This window comes from Salvia hispanica, chromosome 4 (genome assembly GCF_023119035.1).
Source record: "Salvia hispanica cultivar TCC Black 2014 chromosome 4, UniMelb_Shisp_WGS_1.0, whole genome shotgun sequence".
NCBI lineage: Eukaryota > Viridiplantae > Streptophyta > Magnoliopsida > Lamiales > Lamiaceae > Salvia > Salvia hispanica.
The window spans coordinates 29,700,023-29,719,231 of record NC_062968.1 but is presented as its reverse complement, the minus strand read 5'-3'; the positions used below and the strand labels follow the sequence as shown (position 1 = coordinate 29,719,231).

The 19,209-nt window shown below is 39.2% G+C and overlaps 2 protein-coding genes across 2 annotated transcripts; one reads left to right on the top strand and one right to left on the bottom strand.

Annotated features, from left to right (window-relative positions):
- Positions 1-310: 310 nt before the first annotated feature.
- On the top strand, positions 311-3,536 carry LOC125218981 (thylakoid lumenal 29 kDa protein, chloroplastic). Its single transcript, XM_048120815.1, has 12 exons — positions 311-431; positions 467-577; positions 663-761; positions 1,265-1,349; positions 1,427-1,461; positions 1,576-1,641; positions 1,713-1,753; positions 2,024-2,154; positions 2,403-2,509; positions 2,810-2,947; positions 3,047-3,181; positions 3,286-3,536. Exons 2-12 carry the CDS (start codon positions 476-478, stop codon positions 3,394-3,396), a joined length of 1,050 nt encoding a protein of 349 aa, XP_047976772.1. The 5' UTR covers positions 311-431; positions 467-475; the 3' UTR covers positions 3,397-3,536.
- A 376-nt stretch (positions 3,537-3,912) lies between these two features.
- LOC125220873 (E3 ubiquitin-protein ligase UPL2-like) lies at positions 3,913-17,975 on the bottom strand. Its single transcript, XM_048123006.1, has 16 exons — positions 17,880-17,975; positions 17,306-17,401; positions 17,020-17,226; positions 10,354-16,867; positions 9,203-10,248; positions 8,793-9,080; positions 8,510-8,711; positions 7,929-8,176; positions 7,563-7,837; positions 5,911-7,018; positions 5,686-5,832; positions 5,497-5,577; positions 5,193-5,418; positions 4,936-5,075; positions 4,357-4,463; positions 3,913-4,273 (listed from the first exon to the last, which is right to left on the bottom strand). The coding sequence occupies exons 1-16, from the start codon at positions 17,973-17,975 to the stop codon at positions 4,171-4,173; spliced, it is 10,884 nt and encodes a 3,627-aa protein (XP_047978963.1). The 3' UTR covers positions 3,913-4,170.
- Between the last annotated feature and the right edge of the window lie 1,234 nt (positions 17,976-19,209).

Genomic DNA, 19,209 nt, shown 5'->3' with positions numbered 1-19,209 from the left:
TTTGTAGGACTTATGAAAAATTATATTTTTATGGAAGCATAAACAATACAGCATACATATTTAAAATTGAAATAAAAAAATTTAAAATTGTGATAAATCAAATAGAATATTTCGTTGATAGTTAAGTTAACATATTTCTTCTCTATTTTTAAAATTACAAAATATTGGTCGAAATTTGGTACTATTAGTTACGGCTTATAGTGAATTTTCCTCAAGTTGGATATTTTCCTAATTTAAATTTGACGTGACCCATCGAGTTATGTAGTTGAACAAAACGAGCAACATATCCCGCGAAAGATAGGAAAAGAGAAATCCAGGGTGGATAGAGAAAGGATAACGCAATATGAAGATTGCCACACAAACTATGCATTGCATTGCAAACACAGCACCTCCTCTCTCCTCTCTTCTACACACACACACTAACTCACACTAACTCACACTCTAGAGAGAGAGAGAGAGAGAGAGAGAGAGAGCGATGGGAATGGTCTCCTTCATTTCTACCGTTCCTTCACTGGTGTCGTTGGCTCCATCGCCGTCCACCTCAGCACCCATGCCCACTGCCAGATACATCCACTCTGTAAGACAAGTCCACGATTCGATTCAATCACTTGCTGTAACATGTCATATACGATCTCAATCTCATCACAATTCGTCAATGTCAGGCCACCGTGAATTGCAAATTAGAAGGTGATTGTGGCCACGAGGATCGCTTTTCGCGGCGGCGCCTTTTGCATTGCATCGGTGCTGCAACCGTTGGCATCGTCAGTCTTTTCGCTCTTCAATCTCATAATGCTGCACAATATTTTCTGATTATTTCTGCAATTGCTCTCTCTGTTGTTAATACATTATTCTATCTATTAATTCGTTGTGAAAAATTACATGTGCATTAGGTAGTGGTAGCTGGAATCAGATAGCATTTGCTATTGAGGATTATTTCTGTAGTTTGAGATAGTACAATTCATTCATATCCAGTTGAAAGGGAAATAGTAAACACTCTCTTAAAAAGTTTGTATGTACTGTAAGTTTAGCTCACAAAAATTGAGAAACATGATGACATACTCTGTCCAAGTGGTAGTTTATTTCGAAGATTTTCGTATCAGTGGGAAAATTAATGTAAAAGTATGGTCACGATACTTGTGAATTCATCCATGAAGCAAGTACTTCAAGTGCACCAAATGAAAAGTAGTTTTGCTCCTCTTTCGATGTGATAGTACATGTTTGTAGGATTGATATGATCATGAATTTGTCAGTTGACTCTTCCCAGGACATGATAGCAAGATCCAGCTCATTAATTGAAGTGGCAAATGCTGCAGACTTGATACAACGCAGACAACGTTCAGAATTCCAGTGTAAGAAGATTTATAGGAAAAAATTGGAAAAATTCTTCTTATTCATGCGTCTTAGTTATCCGCTTGCTATTTTTCAGCAAAAATCAAGGATGTTCTTTATAGGGCACTGAAGGTAAGCGATAATGCAGCAGCAGAATTTTCCTTTTTGTAGCAATATGAAGATAATATGGCTATCTTAGCATCTTATTTGAACATTTCTTAGTTATATATGTCAATTTCCATGCAGGGAAACCAAGATCTCGTCCCCTCTGTCTTAACTTTGGCACTCAATGATGCTGTGACTTATGATAAGGTCTGTTATATCTTGCATGTTGCATATTAACTCTGTTAAATATTTGGAAAATGAAAAACTTTAGTTTACAGGCAACAAAAACTGGCGGCCCCAATGGATCAATACGGCTTAGGTAAACTTATATACCTTTGGCATTACACATGAAAGCAGACTGTAAGAGTATGAGGCACTGCATTGCACAACTGTAGTTCATAAGATTATCGAAGACCTCAAAATGACAAATGCACTTTGCAACTTGGAAGAAAACTCTTTTTTAAAGACAATCTGAAACACTTGGCATCAATTTGTTGTTGATCAAGTTTTGTACTAATCATGAGCATGGAGCTTAAACTCACCTTGACGTTTCTTTGTCTATTTTTATGTTTTTCCTTTCTTTCTGAAGCTCAGAGATTAGCAGACCAGAAAATAAAAATCTTGCTGCAGCTTTAAGCTTGTTGGAGGAGGCAAAGAAGGAAATAGACTTGGACTCCAAAGGAGGACCTATATCATATGCAGATCTCATCCAATTAGGAGGTTAAGTCATGAATTAATTACGATTATGCTTCAATAACTGAAACACGAGATACGGAAACATTCTGCGTTATTACATCTCTTGAACTAGAACAGTAAAACTGAATAGGGCAGTCCACTTAAAGAAATATGACTGCAATTAAGTTATTATAAAGGACTCATATCACCTTAAATGGTGTTTTTGCTCGTTTGCTGTGTTTCCTATGACTGAAATAGCGAATGTGAGATTATCCACCTGTCTCTCAATGCAGCTCAAAGTGCAGTTAAATCCACCTTTCTTGCTTCAGCCATTCGGAAATGTGGCGGGAATGTAGAAAAAGGATCATTACTGTATAGTGCATATGGTTCGAGTGGGCAGGTTGGTTCAGTGTTGGCCACGCTTCACCATTCAATTTTCAATGATGATTGTACTCCTCCTCAACAAGAAATCCAATGGAATTAGCAATTGAAAGAATTTCCTCTGGTTTCTGTTATCTCAAAACAAATACTAATACTTAACAATTCAGTTGATTATTACAACCCAAGTCTAGATATCTAGTTGATAATGTAGTGATACAATAACTTCGGGCATGTAGTTATATATTTATAAGCATGGAGTTAATATATGGGAATATAATGATTTGTAAAATGCAATAACCTTTTTTTGTATTTTATGCAGTGGGGACTGTTTGATAAGCAGTTTGGGAGATCAGATGCTGAAGAAGCAGATCCAGAAGGAAGGGTTCCTCAATGGGAGAAAGCCTCTGTTGAGGAAATAAAGAATAAATTCATTGCTCTCGGCTTTGGCCCTCGCCAGGTGAATTACAAGATCATATGCTGCAACTATGTAACCTCTATCGAATTTCTAGCTTGTTCCATCCATCTAAACATCAAATCTTATTGTCTCGTGTTGCAGGTGGCTGTGATGTCAGCATTCTTTGGTCCTGACCAACTTGCTACTGAGGCCCTACTTGCAGCCGATCCACAAGTACAGCCGTGGGTCCAGAAATACCAGCGTAGCCGTGAAACAGTATCACAAACAGATTATGAGGTCACTATAGTCTCATTTTTTATATAGCTAATAACATAATCACTTTGATCATCACAACTACAACTCTCTCAATTTAGAGAGCTGATCAAGTGGTTATTTATCAGGTGGACCTCATCACCACTCTGACGAAGTTGAGTTCGTTGGGCCAGCAAATCAACTACGAAGCTTATTCATATGCCTTACCGAAAGTCGATTTCAGCAAACTCAAATTATAGACCTCTTGGGTCGGCTGTCTCGTGAGGTCATATATAAGAGTACAATATCTGCAGCGTATGTTTTTTCATGCTTCAAAATGGCAACATATCTGATGTAGAATCTTACTTCAGAATAAACTACATGTACCATGAATTCATTATGATTTTGGTGTAAATGAATGTTTTTTTAAAAAAAAAAAAACTTTTTGACCATTTACGTATGGCATTTTTTTTATATAAGTCCTAAACAATATGTTCACATCGTCCGGGTTCTATACCGGTTAAACTAAATAATGCATTACTTAATGTCAAGTACCAAAAAGATCAATTATTCATATGTTCAGAAATAAAATAACACACGAAATTTGGATAAATACACAATCTATTCGATAGTACATCTATGAATTGGGCCATCACTTGAATAAAATATCTTTCACGTATTACATAATTGTAAACCACAATATCAATACATTAGGGTCATCGATTAGAATCGTACATATAAATTTAATTCCACATTGTAAATAAATTATATAAATAGAAACAAAAAAATTGGGAAGCTTAGCTTCCTTTCATCTTTCGAACTGTAAATGATTATACATTATACCAAATAGGATCGACAAGCATTAACAATAATTGAAAAAACTTCCATTGAAAAAACTTGCCAAAAAAAGTAATATTGCACTGTACAAAATATCGACATTTTAACCAAAAGCAGCTTTCTAATTAATCTTAAGAATTGTCCTTTTTGACACAATATTTTCTATACAATAGCGTCGACATGGCCTCATCGCCAACTTAACCGAATCCAAACCCTTCGTTGCCTTCGTGAATCGCAAGCAGTAGCCTCTCCTCCAAATGCTGTTTAGATGGGTATTCTGGTAGATCCAACTGGTTGAAACTGCATACAAGAACGTCGACGATTAGAGTTCAATCGGAAATCAAGCCGTCTACACTAACAAAACAATATAAACAAAGGCTGACCATGTATGAGCTGAAGGTAAGTGATCTTGACTGCCATATGCCTTGTGAATCTGGAATTTTTGAGATCCTGAAATTCCTTGCAGTGCACTAAATCCTTCCAACGGCACCTGCAGCATAAAGTATTGCTTAATACAAATCAACCATAAGACATATTCCCTCTGTCCACAACGAATAGACTAAGTAGTTGAAAACACGAATTTTAATGCAAAACTGGTAAAGTGAGAATGAGTGAGAGAGAGAGATAAAGGCGGTCATGGAAGGAGATAATATGACATAATAAGAGGTGCAGCAACTTAATATTGTCATTTTCCTTGAGAAAAAGATTTACCAAAACTAATCCAATCTGCTTAGGTTTTTAACTGTAATAAAAGTGGCATATTTTGATCGAATTGTCAGGGATGGACATTTTGGTTCCCAAAAGGATCTAAGACAAAATACCAAACCTGCATATGGCTCGTTGCATTAAAGCGCTAGGAAGGTCCCTTAAAATATGCATACAGAAAGAAAGTTTACGAGTGGAAGCTTGATTTTAACACACTTTAGATCCACAAAAAGAGAAACGCGGAGATAGCGAAGTACCTTTGAGGTCCCAGTCACAAATTGTAGTAGGCGAGCCTTATCTTCTTTACTGAAAGCTTGAACAACTTCCCAGAACCATTGAATGGCAGGGGAAGCAGCACTATAACCAGAGTACTCAGTGTTTGCCCTCAGATCATCCACTGGAAGGCATTCATTATTTGCATTAGTTTATAATAATGTTGGTGCGGTAACTTACACAATCAGAGGGGTTTTCAAGAGACGATAGGGGATGCAAAAGATAAAGTAGGAGTACTCACAGTCAATGTCTGGCAGCCCACTTATAAGGAGTTCCAGTTCCTTGTCGTGGAAAATCGATATCAAATCACGAGGTATTAACTCATTGAAACCTTCCATAAATGCATTAATCTGAGGACGAATAGCAGTCGTCAATCGATGCTCAGCAACTAAATCAACATACTGGTGCTTGTTTTCCTCGGTCACTCTAATATTTCGACCACCAGCAATCAGTTCATAGTCAGTTACCTGAATACAAGACCACTCAATTAGCAAACAAGACATTTTGTAAGACTATCAAGTCATTCAACCAGAAAATATACATACTTGGGTACGCTCATACAGAATTAGCTTCTCCTCGTCAGCATCAATGCTAAATGTTAAGTCCGGAATATCACTAATATCATTCTGCAATGACAGCATATAAAATTCAGATGAGATGCAACAAAAACAGACTGAGTTGAGGCCTCATGCACATCAGCTAGAGGAGATAGGGGAGATTTTCAATATGATTACCTCAAGCATCCATTTTAAGTTCTTAAAATAATCTGGATCAATAGCTTCAATGTCATGATATGTCACTTTAACCCCAAGAATATGCTTGTAAAATGACCGAGTGAAGTGCACATCAAGGAGCTGCCCATCAAATAGTGCCTTCCCCACCTGTAACATGAGTAAAAGCATTAGATTTTCCTGTTAACCAGCTCTCTGTCACATCTGATGAAAACGAGAAATACTTACAACTCGGCCAATAAACTTGAAGTAAGAAAGATGCTCGGTTTGGTAAACAGAGTTAGGATTTGGCTGAAAAGTGGATTCATTCCCAACTGTGGTAAATAGTAATGCCCCCTTGTCAAAGATTACTCTGGACAACAACTGATACCATTCCCTGGTAAGGCCACCAGCATCAATCCCTTCCTCCCCTTGGAAATGAACAGTCAATCTACCTTTCAGATCTTGTGCTGATCTCATACGCAATTGATTGTATGAATCTTCAAGAATGTAAGCTCTTCTAACAGATATTCTGAGAGGACTGTGGTGATGGTCGTGTTGATGCTTGATCTTGGACCGGAAGTGAGCCCTTTTGTTATCGAAATCAATAAACCGAGGAACCTTCAGCATGAGTGAAAATGACTTTTCAAGTAATCCAGGATTTTGCCTTATGAAGGCATTGAGAAGCTTTCTGTGCTTTTCAGAGAACCTTAAGAAAGCAACATGTTTCTCATCCCCTTTCATTGAAGTTCCTACAGTCTTCTGTTGACTAGCAGATGCACCAGCCTCGTCAACATCAGAAGCTGAAGCAACTCCAAAATCATTGCCTGCACCTGACTGGCCAGGAGGGTGCAACTTCTCACACGCTACGAAGAAGGATTCAATATATGGCAATACATTCTGGGTACCTGCAGGAAGTGGAGGCACCGAGTTTGATGGCTTAACAGCAGAAGGTGACAAATCAGGTGCTACATCTGAATAGTTCTCTATTTTGCCGATGCAGCTGCTTAACTCTTGCCATAGAGGCTCAAGGGCTGTATTAATATCCCAAACTAGAGAAATAGTAGTATTATGCTCAGTATCAGGGATAGTCTGATGCTTTTTGTCTTTATCGAGAAGTAAAACTACTAAAGAGCTCAGTGCCTGCAAGACCCTGAGAACTGGAGCCCCATGAGTAGTAGTGCTAAGGAGTGCTTTCTCTACGTCCCCAAATATGCGCAACTCTTCTATTGCTGAATGGGTAAGGCTTTGAACTGAACCAGCAAGCTCACTGACAAAGAGATGACAATGGATAGGAGCAACAGCCACCAGCTTTTTTAAGACATCTGCCACGAGCGTGTATGCATTATCTGATAGGCTGGAGATATGAAGAAAAAAGTTACAAATTGCATGAGCAATATAGCAACAGTACAAATCAAACATAACTTCAGGAAAGCAGTAATCATATAGTTAAAAGTAAACAAACAGTAAACAAGCAACAAAGCCAATGGGAAATCTAAATCGACCCAACTCTGTATGATAACTAACAATCAATTACCATTCAACAAGACACTGTATCTATAAAAAAATCATTATAATATGCTAGTTAAATCAGATTCAAACTCTTCTAGTGCAACCATAGATTTAGAAAACGAAAGAACTTATATGACCATCCCATCACAACACCCTGTTGTCTTATTTATAGCATATTTTTTCAGAAGAAACTTATTATGATCTCAACCAGAAAAGTGAAGCGTTCTCTAGAATCTAAAGAAATAAATGCAAAGGTGACTAGGTGAGTTACTCCTTGATTTTAGTGAAGGAATCATTGTTCAATAAGGTTCACAAGTTTAGATCTTAAGAATATGTATCTATAGATCTACAACGTAGAAGTAGTGAAAAATCCATAAATCTCAGCTCACCCTTCACGTGCAAGAAGTGAGCACAGTAGCTGAAGTTCTGGATTAGGCAAGTTGTTCAGAACACTTTCAGCAGTTTGCTTGTTATCACCTTCAGAAGATGTTGCTTGCATCAAAGAATTAACCTCTCCTGAAGCCGTAGAAGATTCTACATTCATCTCAACAGGTGTAGAGGCCTGAGGGTCAGATGGCTGCTCAGAAGCAGATGAACCTGCCTCGTTAGATGGATTTGATTTCCTCTCACCATAGTCAATAACAACATCCAACAAATTTAGGAGCTGCAACAGAACAATAATAAGCCATATAAATCCCAAAGATAATGTAACTAGGTAAATTCATGTTTACTTAAAGTTGTTAGCAATGACACACCTGCTCCAGATGAGCAACACTTCTCAGATAAAGTGACTGGTTTAAAAGGCTCAGCAGCAATGTGAAGGATGCCTGCCCATCCTTCGGCTCATCAAGAAGCATAACAGCTTTTCCCCGTTCATCATCAGAACTCGTTGACTCCAACTGTGGCAATCTGAACTCAAGTAATAGCTTGGCAACCATAGGATGATTACGAGCTAAGTAGGTAAGGGTCTCCAGAGCTCTCCGAGACACCAAAGGCGGCACACCTGTTAATGGAGAAATGCATGAAAGTGGCATATTCAAACATCCCATGTATCGAAGTTATAAAAAATAAGAAAATGGAAAAAAGAAATTCGAGATATTAATAATGTGATCATAGAAGCAAACATTCATTCCACACTTATCTATTCTATATCATCCAACAAATGAAAAAAAACCAACAGTCCATTTAAACTGGAAGAGGAATTGATAAAGGAAAATGTGCTTCAAAATAGATCGGCGGTAATAAATGCAGCCAGAAAATTAGTAAATGAAATGGAGGTTAGTTATATAAGGAAGTGGCTTACAATTGAAGTAATAAATAGAACAAAAATACCTACCATTGACGTATTGAGGGCGAGAATACATCACATGACTCTGGCATGCGTACAGCCTATAAGGGGGTTCCACAGCACTCAGATCAGTAAGATATTTCTTTTTGTCTAGCATCAGCAAGTCCATCAAAATTTTTAGCAAATCAACTCTAGTATCAGCATGAGCACATAGATTTAGGAGAAGTCTCTGCTGACTCTTGTAAAGCGGCTGCAAAATGTAGACAGGTTAATTCATATATATTACACAGAGGAATACAATGGCAGAGCTTCAAGAAAGCCATAAGAGTACCTGAATAACACGAAGCAACCGGATCAATGCTTTCAAACCTTCTGTGTCAACTAAAGGGGATCCATCTGCCTCAACTGGCTTAACACCCACAGACCGACGAGATAGTGCACCACCAACTCTGTCCAAGCCATCGCCTCTTCTAGAGGACTCACCCCGACGGTTTCGGGGATATAATCCAAATAATGTCTGATTATATCTACGTGCAAACCTTTCTCGTAACATGTTTGCTTCAGCAACAAGAGCAGGCGTCAAATTTGCAAGAACAGCATCAGAGGAAGTTAGGAGAACCTGCATTACAAGGAAAATAGAGAGAGCAAAAATATAAGAATAACAGGAGATCCATATGTTAATCTTGAACAAAAGAGAAGCCATGATAAATAATCTACGGATAAACTCATCCGGATGCATACCTCTTCCCGTATGTCAGAAGGAAAAGTTGCAATTATTGAGACCGTATCCATCTCAACAGGCTGACCTTCCAATTCTTGGGCTTGATGCACCCTTTGCGCCCTTTGTTGTGCCAGAACTTCTTCACGTATATCAGGGGGCAGCGCTGCAAGAAATTCTGGATCTATATCACCATTATTTTGTGGCTCGGGATTTTGCGCCTGTGTAGCTTCACTTGGTTGAGCAGAAAGAACCTCAGCACGCAACTCCTCAGGAAGTGCATCAAGAAAAGCAGGATCGATAGATTCAGCATCCTGATTATGTTGCTCCTCCTCAGAAGGGCCAGTTTGATCATTTTCCCGAATTGGATCTTCAGAAACTTCACTGACACTGTGGAGAGATGCATCTCTCCCTCCTATTGATGCATTATTATTGAATAATGGAGCAGCTCTCCTCACTCGAGCATCTCCACCAATTTGTCTGTCCCCGCCATCATCATGGCCATCGGCACTCCCAATTTCAACATCTAGACTACGTAAGCTCTCATCTAGAGTTGCCCCACTTCCACTACTCTCTTGGCTCACTGCTCCAACATCACGCAATACATCAGTGTGGTCATATTGAGCTTCAACAGATTGAGATTGTTCTCTACTTGACGATTCTGTTCCACGATTAGGATCATTCGTAGCAGGAACATTATCAGTACTTCGGGTACTGTCCAATGTCGCCGAGGAAGGAGGGGCATTATTACCACCGGAATTACCTTGATTTTCAGCAGTCCTCTCAGTAAATTCAGATGACGGACTCTCTTCATTTTTATTTTGAGATTCAACAACTGTAGTGTTATTTGAAGTCTTTCCAGGGGAGGGACGCCTCAGACTGGATACAAGTACTTCCTCAAGACCTTGGGGAATAGCTGCTGAGCTTGACCCACCACTTAATTGGCCCTCATTGGACAATAAATTAAACCGATGTCCTTGACGCCCATTACGGAGTGATCGGAATATGGAGTCCAACCGTGACAAAGAACCCTCGGCATTTCTATCTGAATAAGCATCACGGTCATTCTCTGTGAAGAAGTAAATGAAAATAAGACACCATTAAGATTTCTGTTGAGGAAAAATACTGTTGCTGAAAAAAAATGTCAAAATAAACTGAAGTAAAATGACTGCACCTGACAACCTAGGTGGACCTGGAGTCAGTGAAGAATGTGGTTCCACCAGAAGTGGATGCTGCGAAGGAATATTGGTATCACCACTTCTTCCCAACAGATTATAGATGGATGTGGTTCGATGCCTGGAGCCAAATATTTCAACTGGCATAACATGAAAAGTTTCGTTGGCAATACTATCTCTGCCGAAAACCTCTATGTGGTCAAACACATTTACTCCATTCATTCCCTCACCTAATCGCACTATAACACCATCCTCATCATCCTCTTCATCTTCATCCTCTTCCATCACCTCTTCATCAAACTCATCTTCATCAATTTCATGGTCATCTTGATCCGTATCTGGGTGAGGTAGGTGATGAGCTTCATCTTCTTCTATATCATCATGATCATCATCTGCATCATCATCGTCATCGTCATCTACTTCGTCCCCTTCATCTCCAGACATCTCATCATCATCCTCATCATCTTCATCAAGGTTCCCTTGTACGCCAGAGCGAATTTCAAATCTTATCCCGACAGTATCATCAAGATTCTGTGTTCCCTCAGTATTTTCCTGCATATAATCATCTTCTGCAGCAGCAAAGCTTCCATCAATATCCTGGTCATGCTCCATATCATCAGTCACAGCCTCCGAACCACCATAGTTCTGGACACCGTGGAACAACTCATTCTCATCTGTTGGCATTAAGTTTTCATTAGCATGGACTGTAGCATCCGCAGTTTGTGAGCTAGCACCATTTTCATCCCTAGGTTGTTGGTTAGGATCAGTAGGTTTCAATCGCTCTCCTCTGGCACTGGTAGACTCAAACGCATGGACATGCTCTTTGCTTACCGACTCCAAAACTTTCACAATTCCAGTAACAACCTTAGGTGAATCAGTATGATCCAGGTCTAACACACGCAGTGTTCTGGTGAGCGAGTGAACAAGACCAGCCTCTATAAAAGTAACAGAAGCTTCTGCTGAAATGAAAGAACCTGAGGGTGTCCGAGCAGCCATCACATCATTGAGAAGATCAGTTAGGGCCTGAATATCAGGTCTCGGGACCCTAAAACCATTACATGAATCAACAAATTCGTTAAAAACATTACTGATCTCAGTGAAGATTCGTTTCCTTGCTTCAGTTGAGCGAACACCAGATGCAACAAGAAAATGGTTGGCTTTACTAGCCAGTTTATGACGCCAGTCAACTTCAGTTTTCTTCTCTTTTTTCTGAGTTTTAGAGTATGGTAGAAATTTGTGAAGAACATGATGGAAAATCCCACGAGATAAGCAAGCATTTACACCCTTTTGAGGAGTTCCCCTGTAGCTGCCAACTTCGGCATCTTTTCTTACAAGGATATGAACAGATGACGAATACATTAAAAGAATCTCTGTCAAGAGCTTTAATATAAAAACCACCTTAGCCAATGAGACGGAGGATTCTTGATTGCTAGCAACATTTAATTCAGACACGGAAGCAACAGCTTTTCCTTTACCCTTGCTTGCAGAAACATCAATTTCCATATCTGTTGATGCCGAGCCCACTTTACTAACAGATTCATCTTCCAGAGGAGTGAAAGATATAACTGAATCCAACAGAACATCAATGACAGTGACAAAACTCTGAGGAGGTTTCTTGTGGGTCTTAGAGTTCTTGCAATTCGCATCAATAAGTTTTCCATGCCCACTACCAAGAGCTGCAGATATTGTGGTGCCAGAGCTTACCTTAGTATCATTAGCTTGTTTCTCCTTTTCCTCTGTTTTATCTTTCTCCTTATCTTTCTTATCCTTCTCGCGATCTTTTATCAATACCACATATGGCCTCTCACCAACCATCTCAACCTGACACACAGCCTTAGCAGCTTGTATGAAAGCTACTGGATCCCGTTGAAGAACTGAGCTTAAATTTGACAGAAAATTTCGTGGAGTAAGCCTTCCACTAGACTGTCTGTTAGCAACAGTTATGAAACTATGACGTATCTCAGACTCCATTGCTTGCTGTAGGGTTTGAGAATCCTCAAGAATGTGACGAATTAGAATAGCTGCAACATTGTCAAAGCCAACGAACAAACTACTTGCAGGCAAGGAAAGAAGCAAATGTAGACCTCCAGCATCCAAGAAACTAATAGCAACTGAGTGAGTTCTTGTCAGGGTAGAAGAGAGCTGCAGAACAGCATGCATTGTTTCAGAAGGTAATTGCTTTCTGATGAAACCACAAGCAATTTCAATAAGTCTCTTTTGCTCCAGTAAATCTAAATACTTCAATGGCGTCCCCAAAGACAATTTGTTCTGCTTATCTTCATCAATGACAATAGATGCTTGGTTACCTGTATTGTTCTTCTTCAGAAGTTCTATCACATCCGCATTTAACTTTGTATCCACTTGAGCGAGACGGTCAACAGCAATAAAAGCTGAAGTTACCCATTTTGGGACTTGAGATGATTCCTGCCCATCTGAATTAATCCATAGCTGGAGAAGATCTGATGCAACTTTAACCAAACCACTCTCGGAAGCTAATTCACGTGCTGCTGAGTCTTCATTGAGAATTAAAGCAAGAACATGAAAGAAGGCAGAGAGCATTTTCTGATTCCCGCTATCGGAAATGTTAGCACAAAGCTTCACTTGTTCAATGATAAAGGAAATGACTCTTGGTCTCTCCTGGCCTTCATTATGTGAGCAAATCATGACAAGGAGATCCCTAACAGGGAAAGCTAAGGTCTCCTTCATTTGCAACAGCATCCTGCATGTCAACAGCAGCTCATCAACTGGGGGGAGTTGCACTAGTTCCTCTTCAACATTCGGAGTATCCTCGGTTGTGCCCTCTTCCTTTGTCTCTGTTGCAGAATTTCCAAGAGACATTGCAAGTGCTCGAGCAAGTTCATCATCTTCTTGGGCTTCCTCAGGATGTGAAAATAACCATTCCATTGCAAGCTCCACACTATTTGAACCAACCTGTCTTAGAGCCTCTTCTGCCCTAGACCTTGTGAACCCCATCTCTACTATTGTTGAAATAGTTGTTTCATTTGGGGGTGGACCAGTACGACCACCCGCATTAGTAGCAACACTTTTGACTTCCACTCCAGAGAATACATGCTTAAAAATGTTGACAATTGTCGTGATGAATTCATAATTACATTCATGGAACCGAGGGTGGGTCCAAACAGGAAGCACGGCCTTCAATACCATGGACTGGAGAACTTTCACAAATGTTTCTGCATCACGAGGAAATGGAATGTCCCCAGGCACTAGAGGCTGTGTAAGCAAATGTTTGTTGAAAGGTGATAATATATAGGACGAAGTCACCAAGTGGTCCAAAAGCTTTCCATAGCTAGCTGAGGGTCCATAAGTCCACAGCTGATCAGCTTTTTCAACATCACTTTGCTTCCCTTCATCGGTCTCCATTGGAGATGCAGGAGCCCTATTGATGGCAAAGGGCAACTGACTGGTAGCCTCAAATGTAGTCAAGACCATACGAATAACTCCACATCCATATAAACAATTCAATATGACAGGATTACATGAGTCAGGCTTGTCCAAAAGGATACTATCAATGAACTCAACAACCTTGCCATAGTATCGGCATTTAGTTGAAACAGAATCCTCAGATCCAGAAGGATGAACATGCCCGCCAAAATTCATGTGATCCATAGCTATTGAAGCAAAGATAGAAGCCACTGATTTTGAAGAGGGAGACACAGTGAGCATATCATCCCTCCGACGAGATGGAAGCAACATGACCTTCCCCAACTCTTGAAACAAATGGGTAATATGAATTGATAATGATGATACCATATCACAACAAGACTGATGGTACGACCTCTGGGTATCATTATCCTTTCTAGAACTGGATTCAATCAAAGCAGATGGGCCAGATACATCTTCTTCCTGATTGACTTCGACCTGTAAGTTAGAAGGTTCATCGACTGTCTGTCGTTGGTGAAGACTTGAGGAACGAGTAAGGTCACGATAGAGATTTATGAGGTCAAAAAACTGGGATTCAAAGCTCCATCCAGAAGTCCTCCTCCTAAGTAAAGGGTCAAGGAACTGCCTGAAGGAACTCAACCTTGGGTCTTCGACATCATTAATGCCAAATTCAGACTGTCGAGAAGTATTAACAGTACCAGTGAGTTGATCCCCTGCTTCGGCCTTTGTTTCTTCAAGCAATGAAATTTGCCATAAAACTTCACGATGAATCCGGCCAATATCTTCCAGTACGTCTTTATTTTCATTACCAAACTCAGTAAGCAACGCCGTTACCCAACGATTATCTTTTGAGGCAGCAAGAAATAAGAGGAATTCCACGAGCGAGAGGGAAGAGAATATCAAAGGGTCTGGGCTGGCCTTGGGATCCAGCAAAAAAGATCCAGCACTGGCACTGGTCCTAGACAGAGTTTCTTTCAAATGCTCACGCAGAGAAGAGCAGATAGCACGAGCCAGAGGAGTTGAATGATGCTGGGTAAAACACTTGAATACCATAGTGCTGTGTAGAGCTATTGACATCCCCTCAGATGATTGAGTAATACTTGGGTGTAAAAGAAGTTTCAGTAAAGATTCAATGCCAGACTTCTCCACAAATAAACGACATGTTTCTGAATTTTCCATCGTCCTGTGAACTAGAACAATCACATGAAAGATGTATAGCTGAATACACTGCTCATCACTGATAACTTGAACAGCCCTATCTGACGTAGAATCCCCTACATTTTCCTTGTCATCAGATTCAGTAGAGTCCATATCCATTGCGTCACTTCCATCAGGTTTTCCTGACGATCCAGAGTACTTTGCGTCCCCGAGCAATGCTATCTTATTAATTATTTCAATTATCAGATCAACACCAGTACCTCTCAATGAAGCCACGTGCCGGAATAGCTCTTCCAAAGCATTCGCTAGAGGAATAATGCTTTCACTCATGGCCGTCACATACTTTTTGTCAGTGAAAATGTCAACAAGGAAGCGTAAAGCAGAAGTTTCTCTTACAGACTCCAGACCCTTGGAGTTGAGGCAGATAGCACCAAGACCATTAGGAATACAAGTGATGGCTTTTGAAGCAGGAAGTACTCCAATCACAATGGATGATAGAAACGCAGATGGAAGGCCCAAGTCAAACAGAACATTAAAACATGTCGGATCTTTGTGAATCATTTCACTCATAAGAGTCACAGCTGAGGAGTAGATCTCACCTCCAAACTTTTCCTTGTTACTGAAGAGCATCGACAAGATGGGAGTTAAAGAAACATCATAAGAATTATGTGACCTCGCAGAATTTGCCGTGGCATAAGTGGCAGAACCAAGTGTTTTCAACAATGCCCTAATCAATCGCTTCTGATTGTATAACTGGTCACTATTATAGTTTGGGCATTCTCCTGTTACCATAGAGCTATCCTTTGATCCAGTGCAGTCAATCACTCTATGCACTTCAATCTGTAATCTTTGAACCAAAAGCTCCACCCCGCCTAAATCTCTGAAAAGGGTGACCGCTGTATTGCTGTAGTCCATGAGCTTCTGTAGAGTTTTTGCAGCTAAACAGACCAGATGCAACCGAGAAGGATCTGAATCTTCTAAAAGGGGTAAGAAGGTCGGTACCATCCCAGAACCCCTAACAACACTTCCAGAACTTGAAGAAGATATGACATGAAGCAAGTAGAACTGAAGAAGTGCTTCAATGAAAGCAACAGATGACAAATCAACTGAGTTATTTAATGATACAATCGCTCTTTGCAGCACATTGAGGAGAATCATACGATTACCACCTGCAAAACTGATGCTTGATCCACTCAATATTCGTGCTCTTTCATGAGATGCCGAATATGCAGCTAATTGTGCACCCAATGCAGTCATTGCAAGTGTTCTTATGGTCCCTGATATGTTTTCTTCAGATCTCACAATTCTAATCAATTCATTTGTATATTCTGGCTCATTAGCGAAAAACGAAACTAGCTCATCATGCGAATCGCTAGACTGTACAAGCACAATAAAAGATAATAGACAGATCTTGCTATAAAGCCTGCATATTCTGGAGGTACGGAATGCACGTGCATACCGAATTCGGGTTAATAGAGGAAACCTGAGATCCGAAGGCACATTATAATGCTCGATACAAAACTTCATGAGTGACAAGTCATCCTGTTCTTGTAATTGATGATCAGGGATCTGAATTACACGCACTCCAGATGAATTTGTGTTATCACTAGTTTCCACGTCGCTTGGAGAAGTATCGCGCAACTCAAAGTAAAGTGTTGATCCAACACGAGTCTGCAACTTGTCACTGTCATTTGGTGCCTCTAATGGGAACAGGCTTAGTCCATCCTCCTGGGTACTCTCATGTAGTGTGACACATGAATACAAACCTAGACCTTCTTCTTTGCTACCCCAACCTTGTGCAAGGGATAAAAGACAAGTCTTCACTGACCCACACCCTACCAGCTTTCCACTGACATGCAGCTTTGAAGGTGATATTTTTACAAGTGCAGAAAGAGTCTCAAGAGTTGCTGTGATAATTTCAGGATCTGTTGAAGCAAGCAAAAGCTTGAAATGCTGAGGAAAAGATAAGAAAACTTTTTAGTATAACTAGAATTATAAAACCCAAAAGGAGCTAGAAAACTTCAGAAATATTGCTACATAAGAATTCAAAACTTTAGAGAAACTAAGAAGTATAAAACCCAAAATGAATTCAAACACCATATTACCTCTATACCACTGAAAGAACTCTTATTGTGGCAATTATCTAGGATGATCTGCATAACTCTCAAAATTTGCAAAACTGCTTGTTTGGGAAATGGGCTGGTATCCCCTAAGATGTCATCTGACAAAAGAAGGTCGTTTCTACTAGATAAATGAGTCTTGAAATATGTATCAAAGTGCAAAAATAGAGGTCTCCATTGGTGGAAATTTCCCTGCAAAAGAAAGAAAGTTGTGAGCATAAATTATAAAGATGAAAAGAGGAAGACAAAATTACAAGCAAATTTTTACAACCTTGCCATACTCCCAGCGGAAACCAGAGAGAGGTATAGCTATATCCTGTAATGGGCACTGAATCACCTTGTCGATAAAAGCTTTTATTCTTGGTGGCTGCAAAAAATATGCAAGGCTCATTACCAAAGCTAGCACACAGCAACTTTAAAAGGAAAGAAGTTGCAGTTGATTTTAAATGTTTGCTTGCATCAAGTAAATCAAATTTCAATAAACAACAATATTTTTCCTCTTATAAATCAGTTCAATAACAGATCAATCTTCAGTAATATTCCGATTAAGAAACTTCAACTAAACAATCTACATCTGATATCTAATGTACCGACCCGTTAAACACCAATATCTTTGTACTTGAACATAATGAGTGTAATAGTTCACTCAGGCAGTAATTATCCTTCTGTACGCAAAGTATTAGTTTACTGATGCACAAAGAAGGATGGTTCACTATAAAGGGGAAATGTCACAAGGAAACCGGTTCTCAAATCACATATCAAGATATGGCTGGCTAAAGAGGACTACTCGACATTTTAACAAAGTCAAAACCATCTGAAAATAATACATATTATAAATAACATACAATAGCTTCCCGTTTTAACAAGAAAAATTCCCTTTGCAATGCATCTGCATCTGCATCTACATTTGTCCCCTTATGTTCAAACACATTTCTGGACATGATCACAAAGCTTGTAAGTGTGGCCTTGTCAGCAAGAAAAAGGCAATTCTTTTATTTGAAAAATATTGCTGGGGACATTTTTTTTATTTGTCATTTTTTAAATATTCTATAACAAGTCATAGGATCGATCTAATTTTTCTGCATCACAAAATATCAAGCATTGGCAAGCCACTATAGCACATATTAGGTTTCCACATTTGACTTCCAAATGTAGATGAAAAACAGTATTATCAATTCCGTAAAAATTATAGCAGGACTTCATCAATAGTATTGTTGGGGGATCAACGACACTTTAAGGAATCTTTAGAATCTAGATGTTGCATTATTTATATAACGAAAGCTTAGGCTTCTTGTATATTGTTAAAAAAGATACTAATAAGTGGTAACCAATACATAATATTCTTATATAATGAACAATGAGTAGCAAACAATTTTCAGGTGATATATGAAACACCAACTTGACAGATTGCATTTGCACTTTCGAAACCTTAACATGTGAAAACACCTTATTTCCACATATCTCGGATGCGCATGTCTCTAATCTCTATCCAGCTAACTATGGCCCAATTACATGCATACAACACAGTCATCACAAGATCACAAGATTCTTAGTATTAAATGACTTCTGATACTTAAATTAAATGCCAACCCCTACTGACTGAATGGCTTCCCCTCCCTCTTAAGGGCTTTATTGCCAAAAGTGATTCTATCTTGAATGGAAATCGAGTCTTAGACATTATTCATGAATATTGGCTGCCAACATTATGCTCTTATGTCCATAACATAAAAATACCAAAAGAGAAGAGGTCACATAAAACAGCTGAATCTGAACATTGTTCTGTACTTCTGTAAGCACTTGATTTTTAACACCCTTAAGAACATAAGTTAATATCAATTTCCATATTTCTAGAGAACCAAAATATTCACATCACTTTGAAACGCCAGTTTACACATTTTTACATCGATGATACAACGGTTAGATCAACAAAAACTACTTTGTATACCATGAATATTAATATATTACTATACAGCATAGGGAAAAAATAGGAGCTGCTTGGTGCTGTAAATATATATGATTTTTAACCAAATACATTTGAATATACAGAACAAACAAATTTAGCTTAATGATTGGAACAAAAAACAAGGCAGTTCCTCACGACCTAATAATATTCTTGACATAGTATTGGTCAAGCTAACCCTTTACAAAGCCTATAGAAATCAATAGATATGAAAT

Coding starts and splice junctions, on each gene's coding strand:
- LOC125218981 (XM_048120815.1), top strand. CDS start 476: ATGGGAATGGTCTCCTTCATTTCTACCGTTCCTTCACTGGTGTCGTTG. Junction 1,462..1,575: donor TTCTTTATAGGGCACTGAAG/GTAAGCGATAAT, acceptor ATTTCCATGCAG/GGAAACCAAGATCTCGTCCC. Junction 1,754..2,023: donor AATGGATCAATACGGCTTAG/GTAAACTTATAT, acceptor TTCTTTCTGAAG/CTCAGAGATTAGCAGACCAG.
- LOC125220873 (XM_048123006.1), bottom strand. CDS start 17,975: ATGTCCAGAAATGTGTTTGAACATAAGGGGACAAATGTAGATGCAGAT. Junction 7,838..7,928: donor GTGTTGCTCATCTGGAGCAG/GTGTGTCATTGC, acceptor GTTCTGTTGCAG/CTCCTAAATTTGTTGGATGT. Junction 7,019..7,562: donor TCACTTCTTGCACGTGAAGG/GTGAGCTGAGAT, acceptor TCATATCTCCAG/CCTATCAGATAATGCATACA.